Source organism: Petaurus breviceps, unplaced genomic scaffold (assembly GCF_028583685.1).
Source record: "Petaurus breviceps papuanus isolate PSGF00001 unplaced genomic scaffold, PetGlider_PUasm1.0 188, whole genome shotgun sequence".
NCBI classification, from domain to species: domain Eukaryota; kingdom Metazoa; phylum Chordata; class Mammalia; order Diprotodontia; family Petauridae; genus Petaurus; species Petaurus breviceps.
The window spans coordinates 16,894,105-16,913,746 of record NW_027185804.1 but is presented as its reverse complement, the minus strand read 5'-3'; the positions used below and the strand labels follow the sequence as shown (position 1 = coordinate 16,913,746).

Here is a 19,642-nt window from a genome sequence, read left to right as displayed (position 1 = left end):
TGCTTTTCTCAGTGGTGTGAAGTGGTTCCAAATAGAATTTCCTCCATTTTCACATAGTAAGAGTTTCATAAATGCTTGCTAATTCAATTGAAGAAGAAATGATTTAGAAAGGGCTATCATGTTTACAATTCTGTATCCAACGAGCACTTTAGGGGCTTTCAGAGCCCTCCCCATGACCCCCAACCCTTCACTTAGGGGGCAGAGTGATACGGTTGGAGCCCACATTCAGAAGCCCAGGGTACTTTTTCCTGTATCACAGAAAGTTCAGATTCAAATCCAAAGCCCAGAAAAGGAATCCCCCTGTTCCTTATGTATAGACGCTGTCATGTTAGGTACTCAATTTTCACCTGTTGTATTTGTCAGGGAACAAGGAGATCTGCATGGTTTAGGAAATTTGACCTGATTCTTGCAAAGAAGGTGATGATTTTTCTATTCCTGACAGTGGTGGTTTAGATGGAGACTGAACTTATAATCAGGGTGGACCAAGTTTTGACTCTTGCCTCAGGCAGGCATTTATATTAGAATAAAGGGATTTGTAGAACTGACAGATGTCTCGTCCACCCTCTTCATTCCCCTGGAGAGAGGAAGTCCAGTGACTTGGCTAAGGGCATGCATCTATGTAGCTTAATGAGATGGTTCCATCTTAGAGTCCAGAGGCCTTGAGGAACAGATGGTCTGGTAATTTTTCCATTATGCTACAGAAATATTGTCATTACATTCATTTTTGTATGTTAATCAGTTTTCTAAACTTACTAAATTTAACCTTAGAAATGAAAACAAATTACTTTTCTTTCCCCAATATTTCAGTTCGTTACAGCATAATCAGATCCACGAAATTAAAGAAAGCACCTTCCAAGGACTTACTTCCCTGCGTATCCTGTAAGTCTGTGTATTCTTACTAAAGCCAGTCTTTATGAGCCTGTGAATTTATACACTAATTAAGAGAAATTTATATTGTCAGATGAATGCTATTTATAGATATTGCATTCCATTCGCTGTATATATTTTAGTTCAACCTTAAAATTATGGGACTTTAGAAATAATTGACTTGGTTTCCAACATTACCTATTAAATATAAAGAAAGTATATTTTTTGCAATTTACCTTCTCTTGTGGTCAAATACTTTCAACAATTGTATAATTTTATTAGCATGTATGAATCCAGCAAAGTGTAGCTTTAAAAACATTCTTGGTTGGGAGGGCTTCTGTATAAACAATCCCCAAAGTTTTACTAGGGAGTAATTTGTACTGTTCTAAATCACTAAAAGTGAGTTAGTGTGATGTGCAGCTGGAATATGAAACCTTTGCTGTCATGAACAAAATGTTCACAAGACAGAAGTTTGTTGCTCAGATAAACATTTTAAAACCAAGGTGATTCCCCCCCCCCCTTGCACAACATTCCACCCCTTGCATTGCCTCTGTATTGGTATTCTGTGTGCCCTCTAGGGCTGTTACCTTGCCCACCATCTCTTTACAGCCTCTCACTTCCTTCACATCCCAATTCATATGCCACCTCCCATGGGAATTTATTTTTTTAATCATTCCAGTTGTTAGAGCTCAGGCATTCTTCAGATTACATTGCATTTATTGACATGTGTAACTTTCAGATGCTCTAGCAAAAATGTAAGCTCCTTGAGAGTAAGAATCATTATTACTTTTGTCTTCATATCCCTGTGGCTTAAATGCTTTTGTGATGGAATTGAGTAGAAACTAAATCACTTAATGGTCTAAAGTGAAATACAGAACAGATGTCTCCCTGAAAAGTAGTCCAAGAAGCAAAATTTAATGTTGTTTTTAATCTTAGTCCATATGGACTCTGGTTGTGAATAAGATATGTTTCTACAAGAAACGTTTTTGAGACGAAGTTGGGAGATCATTGAATCAGTCTCTTGCCCTGGCCTGCTAGGTCTGTGCCTGTGGTTGGCAAGCCTGCTGATCCAGGCAGAAAAGCAAGAAAAGGGCCTGACTCATGGCTACCATTGCCTTCATAGCACTGAAAAACAACATAGACACGCTCTTATTCCACCATAATGTAGGACCCAACATGAGGAATTTTCCTATTTTCCCGATGAAATAATGAAGGGACTCTGTTGCTGGCAGAGTGGTTAAAAGTTCTCCGAAGTCCAGATTTTCAGCTTTTAGCGATCATCACTTCCATGACTTCTGAATTCTGTGACATCCAATTTCTATATGTTGCATTTTCATATTCTATATATAAAATGTGACTATTAGAGCTATAACCCTTATTTCCTGCTTGGAAAAAAGCCTATCTGAATCCCTCCTGGAATGCTCTCGTTTGCATATATATTGATTGTTTGTCCTCTCTTAAGGCCTTATCACTGACCTTTGAGCAAGTAAATCATAGAAAACCTATTAATATTCCCAACCTTGTTATGAGCCAGACTTTTCTTCACCTAGGTAATAGTGCCAAAGGTTATATCGCTTATATTTTTGAATTAGTTCCAGCATGATAAGGTTCAAAATATTCCCAACTATTGTAAAATGGGTCAACTTAGGTCTTTAGTGCTTAAACCTATTTCAGAGAGAGAGACAGAGACATGGGTACAAAGGGCATGTTCAACAGACTCTTGAAAAATGTTTAAAAAGAATAGATTTTTCTTTCTTATCAGGGATGTTATGTGACTACTGCAGTCTCTAAAGCAGGACAAGGGACTGACATTTTGAAGGCTTATGTGAGAAGATTAATGTACTATTCTAATAATTGCAGAGATCTGAGTAGAAACCTGATCCAAGAAGTTCACAATGGAGCATTCATTAAGCTTGGGTCAATCACTAACCTGTAAGTAGGCAATTTTATACACTCATAATATACTTTAACACAGTAGAATACTGGGACTCAGGTGTCACTGAGCACTGGGGCCTTGTCAACATATTTCCCCTTTTCTTCACTCTCTTTTATACTTGGTATGCCTCCCAACTGATCAAGCTGCTTTGGTTCTGATTTTGACAACACTGTACAATAATCATTTCTGAGAAAGCAGCTGGCTTGCTACATGTTTATTTGTTGAAGATTCAGATGTTCCAGTTTAAGCCACTAACATTATATCTTACATTGAAGGTCCTTATAAAATGTCTTCCTGAGACTAATACATGTATGTTAGTCTGAGGTTTAATATTGCTTTTTTTTTTTTTTAGAGATATTAGTTTCAATGAACTGACTTCATTTCCAACAGAAGGACTGAATGGATTAAACCAGCTAAAGCTGATGGGCAACTTTCATCTGAAAGAAGCCTTATCAGCAAAGGACTTTGTGAATCTCAGGTATTCTCCTCCATTGCACCTCACTCCTCCCTCCTCCATTTTTCTTCATTAAAAAACATGGGATCATAGCTATAGAGATGGAAGGGCCCTTAGAAGTCTCCGAGTCCAACCCTGTCATTTTATAGATGAGGAAACTGAGGCACAGAAAGTAGCTGAAGCAAGATTTGAATCTGGGCCTTCTGACTCCAAGTTTCATCTGCTCTCAATGAAGTAGCATCCAGGTTGAGAGAGAAGATGAAATCCAGACTTTGTTCTGAGAATTTCTAGGCAGCTTAACTCTTCTCTTGCTCCCCTGATGGATGCATAAAGAAATTATTTGACCCTGTTTTCTAGGACTGGAAGTCATGATGGTGAGCACTGTCCACAGCACAGGTTTGTTTGGCTTGTTCTCTGATGAGCAGCAGAAATACCTGTTAGTCAGGACATGGTGGTAGAGGAGAAGACACCTGCAGTAGGTGAAGAGAATGGTACAAGAATTCTAGGGATGCATCAGATAGGTCAGTGTAGACAGGTGCAACATGAAAAGTTGGGTTTGTGTCAAAGACAAGCAGGAGTTGTGTGGGTTATTTACAGAAAAACTTGACAATACCCACAGAACTAAAGATAGCAGCAGTAGCAGCAGGATCTTAATGGCTAGCATTTGTGTGTTGCTTTAAGATTTGCAAAAGGCTTAACAAATAACACCTGACTTTATCTAATTCACATAAGCCCTTAGAAAACTAAGGTCCAGAGAGTGACTCACGTGAGCTGACTAGTAAGTAGGAGGTGGAAGAGCCAGGATTTAGACCCCAGTCCAAAGCTAAGATTTCAGCCCAGATTCTCTGAACCACAGAACCAGGATTTAGGGTTAAAAGAGATGAGAGGTCATCAAAATGAAGCCTGGAAACAAAATGATTTACTTGCCCCTGATCTCAGTGTGGGGGACCCTGATTCTAATCCATTTTCTTTCCCCTTGTGCCTTGATGCCTCTCTGAATCTAATCCTTATCCCACCGCCCACCACAAGCTCTCCTGTAACATGTTTTAAGTGTGGTTTATTTACAAACTTTGGTTTTATACCCAGTTTTTCAGAAGCAAAGCTGGGCACTCCTCTTTTTCCTGACTGCTATATAATGTGGTTCAAAGCTCTGTAAATTTGTCAGCATGTTATTTATTAATCACCAAGCATGACTTTGGGTCAGTTACTGGGCCCTTGCTGGGAATACAAAGACAAGTCAAAAAGAAAGACAATGCCTACCTTCAAGGATCTTACCTCCCCATTTTAATGAGGCACAACATCCCATAAAAGGGAGCTGAAAAGTAGGGAGGAAGAGGTCAGGAGAAGGTACCCACAAGGCAGTATGGGAGAAAAAATTCAGAGTCAAAAGATGAGTAGAGAAGAATGAAGGAGTGAGCACAGCTGGTCTGGTCCCTTCCTCAAAATGTAAGTTCTGGGAGGAACTTGTTAATCAGAGGAGGAAGCTGCAGGGATAGAGAGATCTTCCAGGGGCAGAAGGCATCTTCCAAGGGGAGGTGTGGGCAAGAGTGGACAAGTCTGTAGTCAGGAAGGAATCCAGGACAAGAGTTTACTGTCTGACCTCAAAATTCATCACCTTGGGTTCCTACCTGATGAGCTTGTCTGAACTTAACTAGGCTGGTCCTTGGACTACAGGCCTTCATCCACCCCTAGGTTTATGCTTGGAGTTTTTCTAACCTGGTGTAGGGTCATTCCAGTGTATATGATCCGTGGGCACAGTTTTGTGTGTAACCCCCTGTGATGCAAGCAGTATGATATTAGTGAGACCTGAGTGCTGTACATTTAGCTAATTCATGAAAACGAGCACACACACACACACACACACACACAGATCTTTAGTGCTTTAATGCAGATTTCAAAAGCTCTTCTTTCATTTTGATTTAGGTCTCTCTCTGTGCCATATGCTTACCAGTGCTGTGCATTTTGGGGATGTGATTCTTACGCAGATTCGAACACAGACGATGCCAGCCTCCCAGACCACAGCGTTTCCTCCACCCAGGAAAAAGGCAAGTGCCTTATAAACCCCGTTTGAGGGAGCAGGTGTTTCTGTTACTGTCATCTGAAATTGAAAGATGACTTTTTGTTTGTGCTATTTCTACTACTCCATGGGTGAATGCAAAAAAAAAAAAATGCAAGAAAATTTATCCTAAAGCAGGGGCAGGATTCTCATTGAGATTTAATATGAATTCTTATTTAAGAAAACTTTCAATTTGTCGTGTATGGGCACATGTTTTTCTGATTATCAACCTTGGTCAAAAATGTGATTGTATGTTACATTCTCTGGTATAGCTGACCCAGCAGATCTCACGGGCAGGACCGAGAAAGAAGAACACAGCCAGACAATTATCCACTGTACTCCAGCAACAGGTAGGGTCAGCGATTTTGCTGATTGCTGTTTTTATTGCAGACTGCTAGGTATATCTCCTCCAAACCTTCCAGGGATTCTGCAATAAGGATCCCTGCCTGTCGGTGGGAGGGAAACTAGATGAGGCAATTCAGGGTGTTCAAAGAATTTATTAAGCACTTAGAAACTTCCTTTATTCTTTTTTAAAAAATCAATATAATCTGCATATCAGAGGGGGAAGAAAGAGTGGGTTGTTGTTTTCTTTTTAAACAAGAAGAACATTTAAAAATTCCTAGAATCTTGCAGCTATGACATCCTTGAATCTTGGAGTTCTAAGTCAGAAAATAAGCCAGCATTTATTAAAGGCTTACTATGATGCCAGGCCCTGTGCTAAGCTCTTTATAAATATTCCCTCATTTGATCGTCACAATGACCTTGGGAGGTAGATGCTGTTATTATAACTATTTTACAGTTGAGGAAACTGAGGCAGACAGTGGTTAAGTGCCTGCTCAGGGTCAGACAGCTAGTATTTGAGGCCTGATTTGAACTCAGGTTCTCCTGACTCCAGACCTAGTGCTCTATCCACTTAGCTGCCTGGCTGCCTATTAAAGCTCGAAGTTGCCTTAAAACCTTTGAAACACTTTATCTAATAGCTCACATTCCTCCTGCATTTTTACAGTTTATAGTTGCTTTCTTCAAATAACCACGCTGTGAAGGTAGGAAGTACAAATATTAATTTTCTCATTTTATAAAATGAAGAAATTGAGACTTATGGAGGATAAATGAGAATTCCCCATCCAGTAAGTAGCAGAATTGGGATTTGAATTCTAGTCTCCTTGGTCAATCAATAAGTATTTATAAAGTTACCTATGATGCACCAGTGCTAGGTGCTAGAAACAGATTGTGAAATGAAACACTCCCAGTCCTTAGGGAACTTAGACTCTGACAGACAAAGTCCATCCCTTCAAGGCCAGGGCTCTGGTCTCTTATTAGAATGTGTACTCCTTGAGGACGGGATGTTTTCTCCTTTCTTTGCATCCCAGTATTTCCCCCAGTGCCTGACACAGAGTAACCCCTTCATGAATGCTGGGCGATTGACTTAGAATTCCTAGATTCTGGGAGAATGCGGTTGCTGAATAATAAGAATTTTAAATGTTCTTATTTAAAAAAAAAAAAAAGGAACACTTTTCTCTCAACCCCCCCCATTTACTTGTTGGCATTAAAAAAAAAAAATGGAGGAAGTACTAAGCCAAAAGTGCATATGTTAATGTCATATTTTGATTTCCAGAGAGGAAGAGCGTCTAGTGCAGAGTGATTTGAAATGTTACTTTGAAAGTAAAGATGAAATAAAATGTGTCTGGTAGAATTTGTTTGATCTATATTAGATCTATTTGATGGTATAGTAGCATAGCCTAGGGCCTTGAGTTCAGGATAGAGAATCAAAACCACTAACTTTTAGGGTTTTTTTTCCCTGACTTGCTGGGACCTGGGGCACATAGGGAGAAAAACCACCCTTTATGACTGGAAGAAGGACTGTGCCCCCAGTTGAATCCTGGGCCACATGGTTTTGGAAATGAAGGGAGAACTTCATTTTACTGCCTAGCAGAGAATGGAAGCACCAGCCCCCAGATAAGCAAGAGTTTGATGTTTTTGCTGCCACCAGCTTCTATGTGTCTGCCATCTCTTGAGTTTCTGTTAGTTCAACGACCCGATAGATGCTCCCTTCCGTATCTGTAGAGCTGGGCATTTCTCCCATGGTCCTGCCTAGTCTTAGAAAGGACTGATATTGCAGAATGCCTTCTTGCTTTCTGTGGGGGGGGAGCCCCCTTTCTTCCTGCCCCATTCCATCCACTGCTGGCCAGTCACCTGGCTGAGATTTCCCCTGATGATTTCAGTTTACTTCCTCTTAGAGGGTGGTCTGGGCTGCAGCTGTGAGTGTCCTTTCCTCTTCCCCTGTGGGACTGTGGCTTTATAGGGTGTAACATAAACAGAGATTATTTCCAATTTCCTCAACTATAAAAAAAGAAGTTAATAAAACTGACCTACCCCATACTGAATTCATGTCATCTTCCTAGTGATAATTACCATGGCTGTCCACACCAGGTATCATATGTCTTTGTATTCTCTCTGGCACCTAGTACTGGGCCTGACATTTAGCCAAGACCCCAAGAATATTTGTTGAATGGATAAGAATACAAAGTGTCCTGCAAATTTTATGTAACGTATTTCACTTTGTGAATTAGTCCTAGCCAAAGTCTACAAGCAACAGTTCACAGAGCTGTTATAGTCACCGTAAGCTCGACAGTTATTTGTTGATCTATGGAACAAATTTTCCTCATTTTAGCTGAAAATTAATTTTTCCTGTGTCAGTTGGGAACAAGGTTAGAGTTGAAAGGTTCCAGTTCTTTAATGTGGAACGGTTGATGGGGCCTATGGAGCTTGAGCCTTGATCTTGGGTTATTTCTGTGAAGAGAGCTTTTCATACTTGTAGGCTGGACTGCGCCCGACAGTTCACATATGGAGAGAGAGAACACGTCAGAAAATGTCTCTGCGCAGACCTGAGGCTTAGTACTTTCTATCAGACACCCCCAACTTGAGGTTTCTCATCAGGATTGCTTTATAAGTGACTACAGCATGGCATGTATTGGGTAGCCATTGTTCCAGAATTAATTACTGGCACTTAGACAAGTATATTATTGCAAAATGATACCGAACTGAGCACATCCTTGTGTTCTGCAAACTCCTTGAATGGTACCACCTTATAGTGGGAAGATTGGTGAACTCAGAGTCAGGAGTCTCAGTTTCCCCAATTGGGAGGAGATAGTGTTATGTATGCTTCAGGGCTTCAAATGAAGTAATAGATGTGAAAAGCCTTACAGGACAGACAAAAAAATCTTTATTCTGAACTTAACAAACCCCCAAATAAAATTGGCCTTTCCCTGTACAGAGCAGAATAGAAAAAGCACTCATGAAAGTATAGGTCTCTATTATGTCTAGCTTCCTTTTCCTTTTGAGTACATAACTTTCAAAGCTGTCCTTTCTGGCCTCCCTTTTGTTCTTTCCCAGAATTTTCTTTTTTTTCCTGCCTTATCTATGGCCCTCTGTCTTTGCTCAGCCCCCACCTCTGCCACCCTCAACCCCCTCCCACCACTGGAAAAGAAAAAGAAAGCCCTTTCAACAAATATAGATAGTCAGGCAAAACATTTTCCCACATTTTCTGTTCAGAATGTATGTGTCTCATTCTGTTCTGGAGTCCATCCTATCTCTGTTAGCAGTGGGAGGAGGGAGCGTGCTTCACCATTCACTGGAATCATGGTTGATCATTGAATCAATCAGAGTTCTTTAATATTTCAAAGTTAGTTTATATTTATATTATACAATATTACAACTGGATAAGTTGTATTCCTGGTTCTGTTCACTTCACAAATGCATCAGTTCATAAAAGACTTCCCAGGTTTCTCTGAAACCATTTTATCACTTCTTGAGACTTAGTTATTGTCCATTATATTAAGATGTTATAATTTGACTATTCCCCAATGAATGGATATCTGCTGAGTTTCTTTGCTACTACTAAAAATAAAAAATCTCCTCTAAGTGTTTTTATACATATGGGGCCTTGTGAAAACACTTTGGAGGACATAAGTGCATTATAAAGAAGTATAATGAGACTTTTAAAATGTCATTGATGACCTTAACAATTCTTTGAAATAAAACTTAGCAGACACTCAAAGTAACTCTTTCAGATTAGTTCCAAATTGTTCTTAGAAACCATCTGTCATTTTCAGTTTAAAGTTAATTCACTAGAGCACACGGGTTCTAGAAGCAGAAAAGTGGTCTTTACTTTTTATGATCAAACATGGTGCCTGAAATGCCTTCACTTTTTCAAACTGCTCTTTCTCCCCCCCCCCTTTTTTTTTCTATTTTAGGGGCCTTCAAGCCCTGCGAATATCTGCTGGGGAGCTGGATGATCCGTCTCACTGTGTGGTTTATTTTCTTGATTGCATTGTTTTTCAACCTGCTTGTCCTTGTAACGACATTTGCAGCTCCTGCTCCATGGCCTTCCTCCAAGTTGTTCATCGGCCTGATTTCCGTGTCTAACTTACTCACGGGAGTCTATACTGGCATTCTGACTTTCCTGGATGCCGTCTCTTGGGGAAGATTTGCTGAATTTGGGATCTGGTGGGAGACCGGCAATGGTTGCAAAGTTGCTGGCTTCCTTGCAGTATTTTCTTCGGAAAGTGCCATATTTTTATTGATGCTAGCAGCTGTCGAACGAAGCTTATCTGCCAAGGAGATCCTGAAGAATGGGAAGAGCAACTATGTCAGACAGCTCCAGGCAGCCGCCGTGTTGGCGTTTCTGTGTGCTGCTGTGGCCGGGTGCTTGCCCCTCTTCCACAGGGGGGAGTATTCAGCATCTCCCCTCTGCTTGCCCTTCCCCACTGGTGAAACTGCTTCCTTGGGGTTCACTGTCACCCTGGTGTTGCTCAACTCATTAGCATTTCTCCTAATGGCTATCATCTACACCAAACTTTACTGCAATCTGGAAAAAGAGGACCTCTCAGAGCACTCCCAGGCCAGCATGATTAAGCATGTTGCTTGGCTCATATTCACCAACTGCATCTTCTTTTGCCCCGTTGCTTTTTTCTCATTCGCACCGTTGATCACTGCGATTTCTGTCAGCCCAGAGATCATGAAGTCTGTCACTCTGATATTTTTCCCACTGCCTGCTTGCCTGAATCCAGTCCTGTATGTTTTCTTCAACCCCAGATTTAAGGAAGACTGGAAGTTACTGCGGCGACACATCACCAGGAAGAATGGATCTGTTGCTGTTTCCATCAGCAGTCAGGGTGGTTGTGTGACCCAGGATTTCTACTATGACTGTGGCATGTACTCACACTTGCAGGGAAACCTGACCGTGTGTGACTGCTGTGAATCCTTCCTGCTGACAAAGCCAGTGTCGTGCAAACACTTAATGAAATCACACAGCTGTCCTGCACTGGCCGCGGCGCCTTGCCAGCGACCAGATGGCTATTGGTCCGACTGTGGGACTCAGTCTGCTCACTCTGATTATGCAGATGAGGAAGACTCGTTTGTCTCGGACAGTTCAGACCAAGTGCAGGCCTGTGGGCGTGCCTGCTTCTATCAGAGTAGGGGATTCCCTTTGGTCCGCTATGCTTATAATATACCAAGAGTTAAAGACTGAAAAACACTGTTAATAAGTTATTCTTATTGTCACTCTCCTCCCCCAAACCCCTTTTTAAAAAGTAAAAGTATGGTTTTTCTCAAGTAAGTGTACACTCTTTGGAAGTTTCATTGGGAAAGCACTTCAGTTGTTCCTGCCTGGTGTCACTAATAAAAAGAGAAGGTGGCAGAGTATTTCTCATGCCGTACATTTTAAAAGAACAGGGGCCTAAATTGTAATCAGTGAAGATACCGTTTCCAAGCACTGTCCTTCCTTTTATATGGTTTTCTAACTTGAAAAACTTTTTTAACATATCCTAATTGTATTTTCCTTCATCTGATTTGCAAGAGACAAGTTCATCACTTCCCTTTTTAAGCACAAGATAAAGAACAGCTGTTAATATTTTAAAAAATTAGTTTAAAATGTGACTTCCTTTAAGGAAAAACAAATCCTTGCTAATTTTGTATAGTGTTTTCAGCATTAATCTCAGGACAGTGTAGTGCAGAGCCATTAAGGGAATGTCTCCCAGACAGAACTGTGAGGGGGTGTAGGCATAAAAACTTGGGTTTATGTTTCAGTATTTGACTTAGCAGAATAAGACTTTGTTTAAAGAATTGATGAACCCCCAAATTTGTGAAGGCATTTAAATTAAAAATATTAACAGCTGTCAGATTACAGTAGAATTTAAATGGTTATTTTCTTCTACAAAAATGGTTTTAATGAAATTTTTTTTCTCCATATTTTGAGGTTGTTCAGATCCGTCTACAAGAAGATCCTTAAGGACTAAAATAAGTAGAATTAAGATATAAAATGAGTGAAATGGGATTTTTTCATTGTACTTAAGATATCTCTGAGATCCATCTGTTTTTCTAAGACAACACTCTCATAACATCATGGGACCTACAGATATTTTCCAATTTGCATGGCATGGTATGTGTTATATGTTGATTTATACTGAAATGAAAGTAGGCTTTGAGGAATGGATAGATTTCATTGGAAGAAGCTCAGACTATGATTCAAAGTACTTAAACAGATAGTTCCTAGTATACTAGTTTCTCCCAATACCTAAGGTACTGTCAGGAAACTGCATACATTTTTCTTAGCATTCTTATAGTTCCCAAAAGTGTGCCTAATTTATAAGCAGGAAGTAGCTTAGGTACTGGGAAGATCTAGTGAGATAAGATAGGGCAAAAGTATCATTGAGGTTCAGAAAAAGCTTTTGTCTTAAGTTAAAAAAAAACAACCATCCCTAATTTACCAAGTTTTAGTCCATGGGCCTGTAGTTCAAGACAGTCTGAAAGCTGTCCAGTATGTGTTTTGAACCATAGGCTAAATCAGTAGCCAACCCACTGCCTTTACTAGTTATTTTGGAAAAATGAAAAACAATTAAGCTAGATTGCAGTTTTAAAGTTTAAACTGTATATACTGTGCATATAATGAATTTTTATCTTTGTATGTAAATTATTTGATAGAACATATGATGGGAAATGTGGCTTCAGTTCATTTTGTTAATTAAAGCTACCTCCTAAGCAATAGTGACTGCCAGTAGCAGAATGTTAAATTGTGGTTTCTATCCTTTTTTTTTTTTTTTCATTTTAAATAATCTTGGTTGTACATTGTCAGTGTAATAAAAAAAACAAAACCCAGAATCTTTGTATATCAAAATCATGTAGTTTGTACAAAAAAAAAATACGGGAGGGATTTATTTACTGGTTGCTGTCATTTTCTAAGGGCAACTGTTCACTAGTTTTAAAAATTGCTGTTTGTGTATTTACACATCTCCTAAATATTAAATATTACATTGGTAAAGAATGCCTTGTTAAAATCATTTTTCCATTTTTTTAAGGCTCAGGTTACTCATATTTTCCTCTTATGCTTTAAAAAAAAGAAAGGAAAACAAAAACTGCAGACACTTTATTGCTTCAAAAGATGTATCAGTAGTGTGTCAAGGTGGCACAGTAAATAGAGCACCAGCCCTGGATTCAGGAGGACTTGAGTTCAAATGTGGCCTCAGACACTGAATATAAAACTTGCTGTGTGACCTTGGGCAAGTCACTTAACCCCAATTGCCCTGCCTTCCCCCTCCAAACAGCAAAAAACAAAAACACCCCAAAAAACAAAAAATGTATCATTTTATCTGTGTGGCTACCTCCTGTACACCCAGATTGCAGCAGACAACCCCCCACCTAGATGGTCTCATGAGTTGGAGTGGCCAAAGAAATTTACCACCTAGAAGCCAACCTTCTGGTGACAAAATTCTCCAAACTTAGGTAGGCTGGTTTTCATAAGGTCCATTGGCTCAAACTTTTCTTTTTCAAAATAACTTTTATAGAGGCAGTTAGGTGGCACTTGGAATCAGGATAACTCAAGTTGGAATCCTGACCCCAAACACTTACCAGCTGCGTGACCCTGGGTAATGAGGGGTTCACTTCTCTTTTTTTTTTTTTTTTTTTTGCCTTTTTGGAGGGCAGGTAGAGTTAAGTAACTTGCCCAAGGTTACATGGCTAGTGTGTGTGTGTGTGTGTGTGTGTGTGTGTGTGTTAAATGTCTGATGCTGGAACCGAACTTGGGTCCTCCTGACTCCGGGGCCAGCGCTTTACTCACTGCACCACCTAGCCACCCCAGAGGGGTTCACTTCTCAACCCAAGTTTCCTCATCTGCAAAATGGGGATAATAGCAGCACCCACTTCACGGGTTTCTTGTGAGGATTAAATGGAAAGTGCTTTGTACACCACATAAATTCTAGCCAAATTACTCAAAACACCTCAAATTCAACTGTCCTTGTAAGGAAGAATAGTTCAGCAAAACCAACCAATGCGGTGGCAGTATCTGACAGTGCCTCTCTCTGTTTTGGTTAGTCCGAATAAAGAGGCCTCCGAAATGGCTGCATTATTCAAGTTCTCACTGTGTATTTCCGTTGGACTGGAGCCAGTTACCTTATTTTACATGGCTGGTTCGTGGTTGTCCTTCATTCTCAGGAGCAAAATGACATCACTATGCTAGAATCAAGTTTCACTGTGCCCAACCGTGACCCATTAGACCAGTACGAGCTCAGAATGTTCTACCACAGGTCAGGCCCAAATAGTCTGTGAATACTTGGGGTGGGTTCTCTAAATTTTCTCATCTCGTATTTTTTTGAGCTACTTCAATTCTCCTTTGCCCAAAGAGCACAGTACATCCTCTGATGAAGGCACGCCATGCTGAAAGGTCTGTGCTGGTGTCTCCCATGTAAAATAATCAATTTCATAGTTCTTAAGGGAGACTTTGAGACTGTCCTTATATTGCTTCTGACTGCCATGTGAATGCTTCCCCTGTGTGAGTTATCCGTAAAAGTCTTTTTGGCAAGCATACATTTTGCATTTGAACAATGTGGTCAACCCATCGGAGTTGCGTTCTCTGCAGTAGAGTTTGATTACTTGTCAGTTTAGTTTGAGAAAGGACATCAGTGTCTGGTACCTTATCCTGCCAGGTGATCTTCAGAATCTTCCTAAGACAATTGAAATGAAAACGATTCAGTTTCCTAGAATGGTGCTGGTGGACTGTCCAGTTTTCACAAGCATACAGCAGTGAAGTCAGCGCAACGGCTTTTTTGGTAGTCTCATACCTCTTTTTGATACTTCAGAGCTTCCCAAACACTGAGCTAGCTCTGAAAATGCACACTTCATTCTCAAATTATGTCAAAATTTGGTTGCCCGAATAAGTTGAGCAACATTGTACATCAGTTTCATGATGGCATCCTTGCCTGGGTTCTGGATAAGGGACAGTGCTCTCATGCCTCTCCACTCACCAATGGAGTGAAACAAGGCAGTGTCCTTGTACCATATTTTACATAAATGTAACTTCAAATACTTAGGTGACTAATTGCAGTAATTGGAACACACACACAGAATTTGTTTTGTTTTGCAACATTTGATCAATGTATGTTTCTTACATCATATTCCTGGCTTGTCACAAAACATTGCCAGGCAAAACAAACCATTTATCATGTCTAACAACGTACCTCATTCCACAGCTGTAATCTACCACCTCTTTCCCAAGGAGGAGGGGGCATGCTTAAACATCAATCATCAAGAGTCAAGTCTGATTACTGTGTTCATGAGAGTTCAGATGTTTTTAAATGTTTTACCTCTAATACTGTGGTAATTGTGTGAATTGTGTCTTTGATTCTGCTTTTTTTCTCCTGCAGTAGCTGATATAAGTCTTCCCAAGTTTCTCTGAATTTTTTATAGCTATTTTTTTTATGGCACTAATATCCCATTACATGTATATGACCCACTTTGTTCAATCATTCCCAGGTTGAGGTTGGGCTTGCTAGAGCTTGTGCTTGACTGGCATAAGTTTAAGATGTGAGGGTCACCTCCTCAACTCATAGCATCAAACCGGCCTTTAGTGGGGGATGTTGTGGCTATATTTTCAGTTTGCTAAGGAATGCTTACAAATTTGGGTTTATTGTACTGTATTTCTTTGGAGTCACAAAAGTTCCCAGACTGAGATCATTATGCTCTGAGTTTCTGTTTTATGTATTTGTTTGTATTAAGATAATTTTTAATCAGAGCCAAGACAAAGCATTTGAGTGCCAAGGCTTGAAAATTGGGTTCTCCAGTGTTCAAAAGTTGTGCCTCCTGAGTGTTTTGTCTGCTGTCCAATCTACACTATATACCACATGCAACTCAACTTACTATAAAATAAATACTTATGTGCTGTGGAGAGCAGAATTTTCTGGCATTAGAACATGCTTTTTTTTTCTATAGTAGGAAAAAAACCAGTTGTAGATACTTCAGGACTTCAAAAGCTCCATGATTTCATCATTGTGGGCACTGTGCATGGATACAGGTTGAAATCCTTCCATATAAGATTAGAAAAAGTAGTACTGTTGAGTTTCTCTTGAGTATTGTGCCCTCAGCATCTCCCTCTCTGCTGTAGCTCCTAAATGCCTCCTTCTTTCATTTTTACCATACACACGAATGATTGTATGATTCTATTTTTTTAGTACAGATTAGTATTTTATTAATATAAAAATTAAAAATCCAAGTAAAGTAACACTTCAATCATTTATTAAATGCTTTCTATGCGTCAGGGCACTGTTAAGTCAACAAGCATTTGTTAAGCCTTTACTGTATTCCAGTCACTGGGCTAAGACCTTGAGGTACAAAGACAAAAACACGATCTCTGTCCTCAAAGAGCTCACATCCTTTTTTTTTTTTAAATTAAATTATATTTTCAAACAAAGATCAGTGTTTTCTTCTTACTTCTTCCCTCTCCCCCATTTGAAAAAAGCAAGAAAAACAACAAAAACAAAAATGCATGTAGTATAATCGAGCAAAACATTTCTCATTGGCTCTATCTAAAAAAAAAGACATGTCTCAGTTTGTGCTCCAAGTCTATCAGCTGCCTGTCAGGAGTTGGGCAACAGGTTTTATCATGAGGAATTATGGTTGGTTGTTGTGTTGATCTCAGTCCCAAGTTTTATGTATGTGTCCATCTGTACATACATATATATGTATGCATACACACACATATATGCATGCATACATACACATACATACATATGTATGTGTGTGTGTGTATATATATAGTTTTAATTGGTCAAGATCTGTCTCATCACCTCAAACCGCTATCCCTACCCCATTAAAAACAGAACAAAAACAAAACTCGTTACCATGTTATGCCCAGGTCTTGTGTAATTGGATGCTCTCTATGAAGACCAAAGAGATAGGGATTATAGGGGATACATCTATCATCTTCCTATTTTTGAATGTAAGCAGTTTATCCTCGTTCAGTTCTTTATCACTGTTTATTCATTTTTACTTCCCTATGTTTCTCGTAACTCCTGTGTTTAAACTTCCATTTCTCCACAGCTCTGGTCTTTTCATCAGGAATGCTTGGAAGTCTATTTCATTAAAGGTTCATTTCCTGCGCCCCTCCCTGCTCTGGCATTATACATTATTTTTCAGTAAAGTCCATATCCTTTGCCTTCTGGAATATCATATTCTAAATTCCCTGATGCTTTACAGTCGCGGCTGCTACATTACATATGATACTGACTGACTCCTCAGGACTTGAATTCTGGCTGTGGTACTTTTTCTTTGACTTGGAAGCTCTGGCTTTTGACTATGATGTTCCTGGAAAATTTCATGTAAGGATTACTTTTAGGAGTCGACCAGTAGATTCTATTTCTACTTTGCCCTCTGATACTAAGAGATTGGGTCAGTTTTCTTGAAATATGATGTTGAGGCTCTTTTTAGGGTTACAAGTGTTCAGATAATTCAATGATTCTCAAAAGTTTTCTCTCCTATCAGTTTTCCAGGTAACTTGTTTTTGCTATGAGATACCTTTTTTTTTTCTTTTTTTGGTCTTTTGACTTTGTTTTAATATTTCTCATTGCCTCATGGAATCACTGTCTTCTATTTGGTCCATCCAGATTTTCAGGGTTTTTTTTGCTTGGGCAAGGTTTTGTACCTTTCCATTTCTATCTTCCATAAAGCTAATTTCTTTTCCAATTTTATCCTCAAGCAGTCATTTCATTTACAAAAATTAAACTTAAAAATCTCTTGCTTCACATTTCCTAGGAATTCTAGTTGAATTTGTGCCCAACCTCTGTTTTTCTCTAAGGTTTTGCTAACAGATGTTTTGGTGCTCTCTTTTATGTTAATGTCTTGAGCATCCCTGCCACTACATAGCAGGGTTCTTCTGGTAGGGATCTTTTTTTCTTGTTTGTCTTATCTCCCAGCATGTTTCCTGACATTGGACTTGATGTTAGAACTGGGCAGTGCCACACTTCTATGGACTAGGTCTGGCCTTGTCCTGTTGCTGCTTTTGGGGGGTGGGGGGCATTGAGTATTGTGCTATTCTAGGATATCAGGGACAGGCTGGGGACCTGTAAATTTTCAGTGTTCCCTAGATGGTCTGATTGCTGCTCTTGTGATCTGGGCTCTTTCAGTTGCTAACCTGAGTTTGGGTTTGACCAAGAGTAGACTGCTGCTGGACTCAGTACTATCAGTCAAATGGAAAACTCTTTTGACTCAGAGCAGCAGAATTGTAGATTCACCTCTGGTCTGGATTCCTGCCCTGGTTATTTTTCTGCAGGTTAGACTAGATATTAGAAATGAGACCCTGCTTTGTTTTTGAGGTCTAAGCCACACCTCTGCTGCTGCCACTATTGGCTTCTGAATTTGCTCCTTTCTTGGTACATCACCCAGAATCCTCCCTGCCTAGCAACTCCTTGTTAATTGGAGGTAATCTCAGAGGGGAGGCACTAGCATTTACGGGAACCAGAAAAGACTTCTTGTAGAAGGTGATATTTGAACTGAAACTTGAGGGAAGCTGAGAAGTAGAAATGAAAAGGGAGAGCATTCCAGGCATGGGGGACAGCCAGTGAAAATGCATGGAGTTAGGAGATGGAGTGTTATGGAAAGGAGTAAATTATAGGAAGACTAGAAATGTAGAAAGGGGCCAAACAGGAGGGAGAGAGAGGGAGAGAAAGAGAGAGACAGAAGGAGAGAGAGAGGGAGAGGGGAGAGAAAGTATACATGATATGGTCAGACTTATGACTTAGAAAGTCACTTTAGAGTGTACGTCCAGAGGCCCCTTTTCCAGTAAATTTATCAGTATTTAGTGGCTACTAAGAAGCCCAAATAGCAATCATTTATGCGGGTTACTCAAAATTGCCTTTTAGGCTCTCACTCAATCTTTGTACTTTTCCCTCCCCTAGACTAGAGTAGAAGTTGAGTAGAAATTGAGAGCAGAAATTATTTTGTTTTGTCTTTGTTCTCCCCAGTTCCTAGAATAGTTCCTGGCACACAGTAAGCACTTAAGAGAGGCTTGTTGATTGTTCTTAATCAAGTTATTAAAATTATATCTACTATTGTATATCTTGGGCAGCTAGTGGGTAGAGCACAGGGCCCGAAGTTAGGAAGACTCATTTTCCTGAGTTCCAGTCTGGCCTCAGACACTTCCTAGCTATGTGACCCTGGGCAAGTCACTTAACACTGCTTTAGTTTCCTTATCTGTAAAATGAGCTGGAGAAGGAAATGGCAACCACTCCAGTATCTTAGCCAAGAAAACCCCAAGTGGGGTCACTGAGGAGTTGGACACTACTAATTCTACTGCAACAATAGCATATCTACTCAATCTAACCCAAGGCATACCAGAAGCAATAAATTAGAAGGGGATAATTAGGCTGCTAGAGGCAAATAAGGAACTAAAAAGGGAGTGGACTGGAATAAACAGCCTTGCACTTCCACAGCTTCTGGACATCACTAGATTATAGTACAGATTATGGTCTGAAGAGTAGCCTGGATTCATCAAAGACCACTTAAGTGGAATATTTTTATTAAAGCTAGGACCTTGTTTCCAGGAGAAGTTTGAGGTCACTACAAAACTTTACAATTTCCTGAATATCTCTCCTCATCTCTGCCTCCTGGCTCCCTTCAAATCCCAATTAAAAAACCACCTTCTACAGGAAGCTTTTCCTGATGAGTCTCAATTTTATTGCCTTCCCTCTGTTGATTATTTCTAATTTATCCTGTCTATAGCTTATTTGTACCTAGTTGTTTGCATGTTGTCTCCACTCATCCACTTGGTTTTTCCTCTGTGGATGGTTAGGTCAAACTTTTACTTGGCAGTATTCCAGGAAGAATACTAATACTTTACTGATGCTGTCTGGCTGTGACACATGGAACATGATATCTGAAGAACTAAAAATGACTATCATATAATATAAAAGGTAATGAAGAAATAGATGATGGGTGTGAGCAGGCTACGACCAACAAGGAACTTTGAAGGACATAAGTAGTTGTCATCAGAGAATTGTTGGATAAA

General features: G+C 39.8%; 1 protein-coding gene across 1 annotated transcript in view; it reads left to right on the top strand.

The window, feature by feature from the left end:
- Positions 1 to 12,634, top strand: part of LGR4 (leucine rich repeat containing G protein-coupled receptor 4) — a 120,078-nt gene extending 107,444 nt beyond the window's left edge. The window contains exons 12-18 of the mRNA XM_069091087.1: positions 1 to 14; positions 692 to 879; positions 2,728 to 2,799; positions 3,156 to 3,281; positions 5,181 to 5,302; positions 5,586 to 5,663; positions 9,567 to 12,634. The exon at positions 1 to 14 is cut by the window's left edge and continues 26 nt beyond it. Of these exons, the coding sequence (XP_068947188.1) occupies positions 1 to 14; positions 692 to 879; positions 2,728 to 2,799; positions 3,156 to 3,281; positions 5,181 to 5,302; positions 5,586 to 5,663; positions 9,567 to 10,843 (1,877 nt within the window). The 3' untranslated portion in view covers positions 10,844 to 12,634. The remainder of the gene's footprint in view (positions 15 to 691; positions 880 to 2,727; positions 2,800 to 3,155; positions 3,282 to 5,180; positions 5,303 to 5,585; positions 5,664 to 9,566) is intronic.
- The last annotated feature ends 7,008 nt before the right edge of the window (positions 12,635 to 19,642 follow it).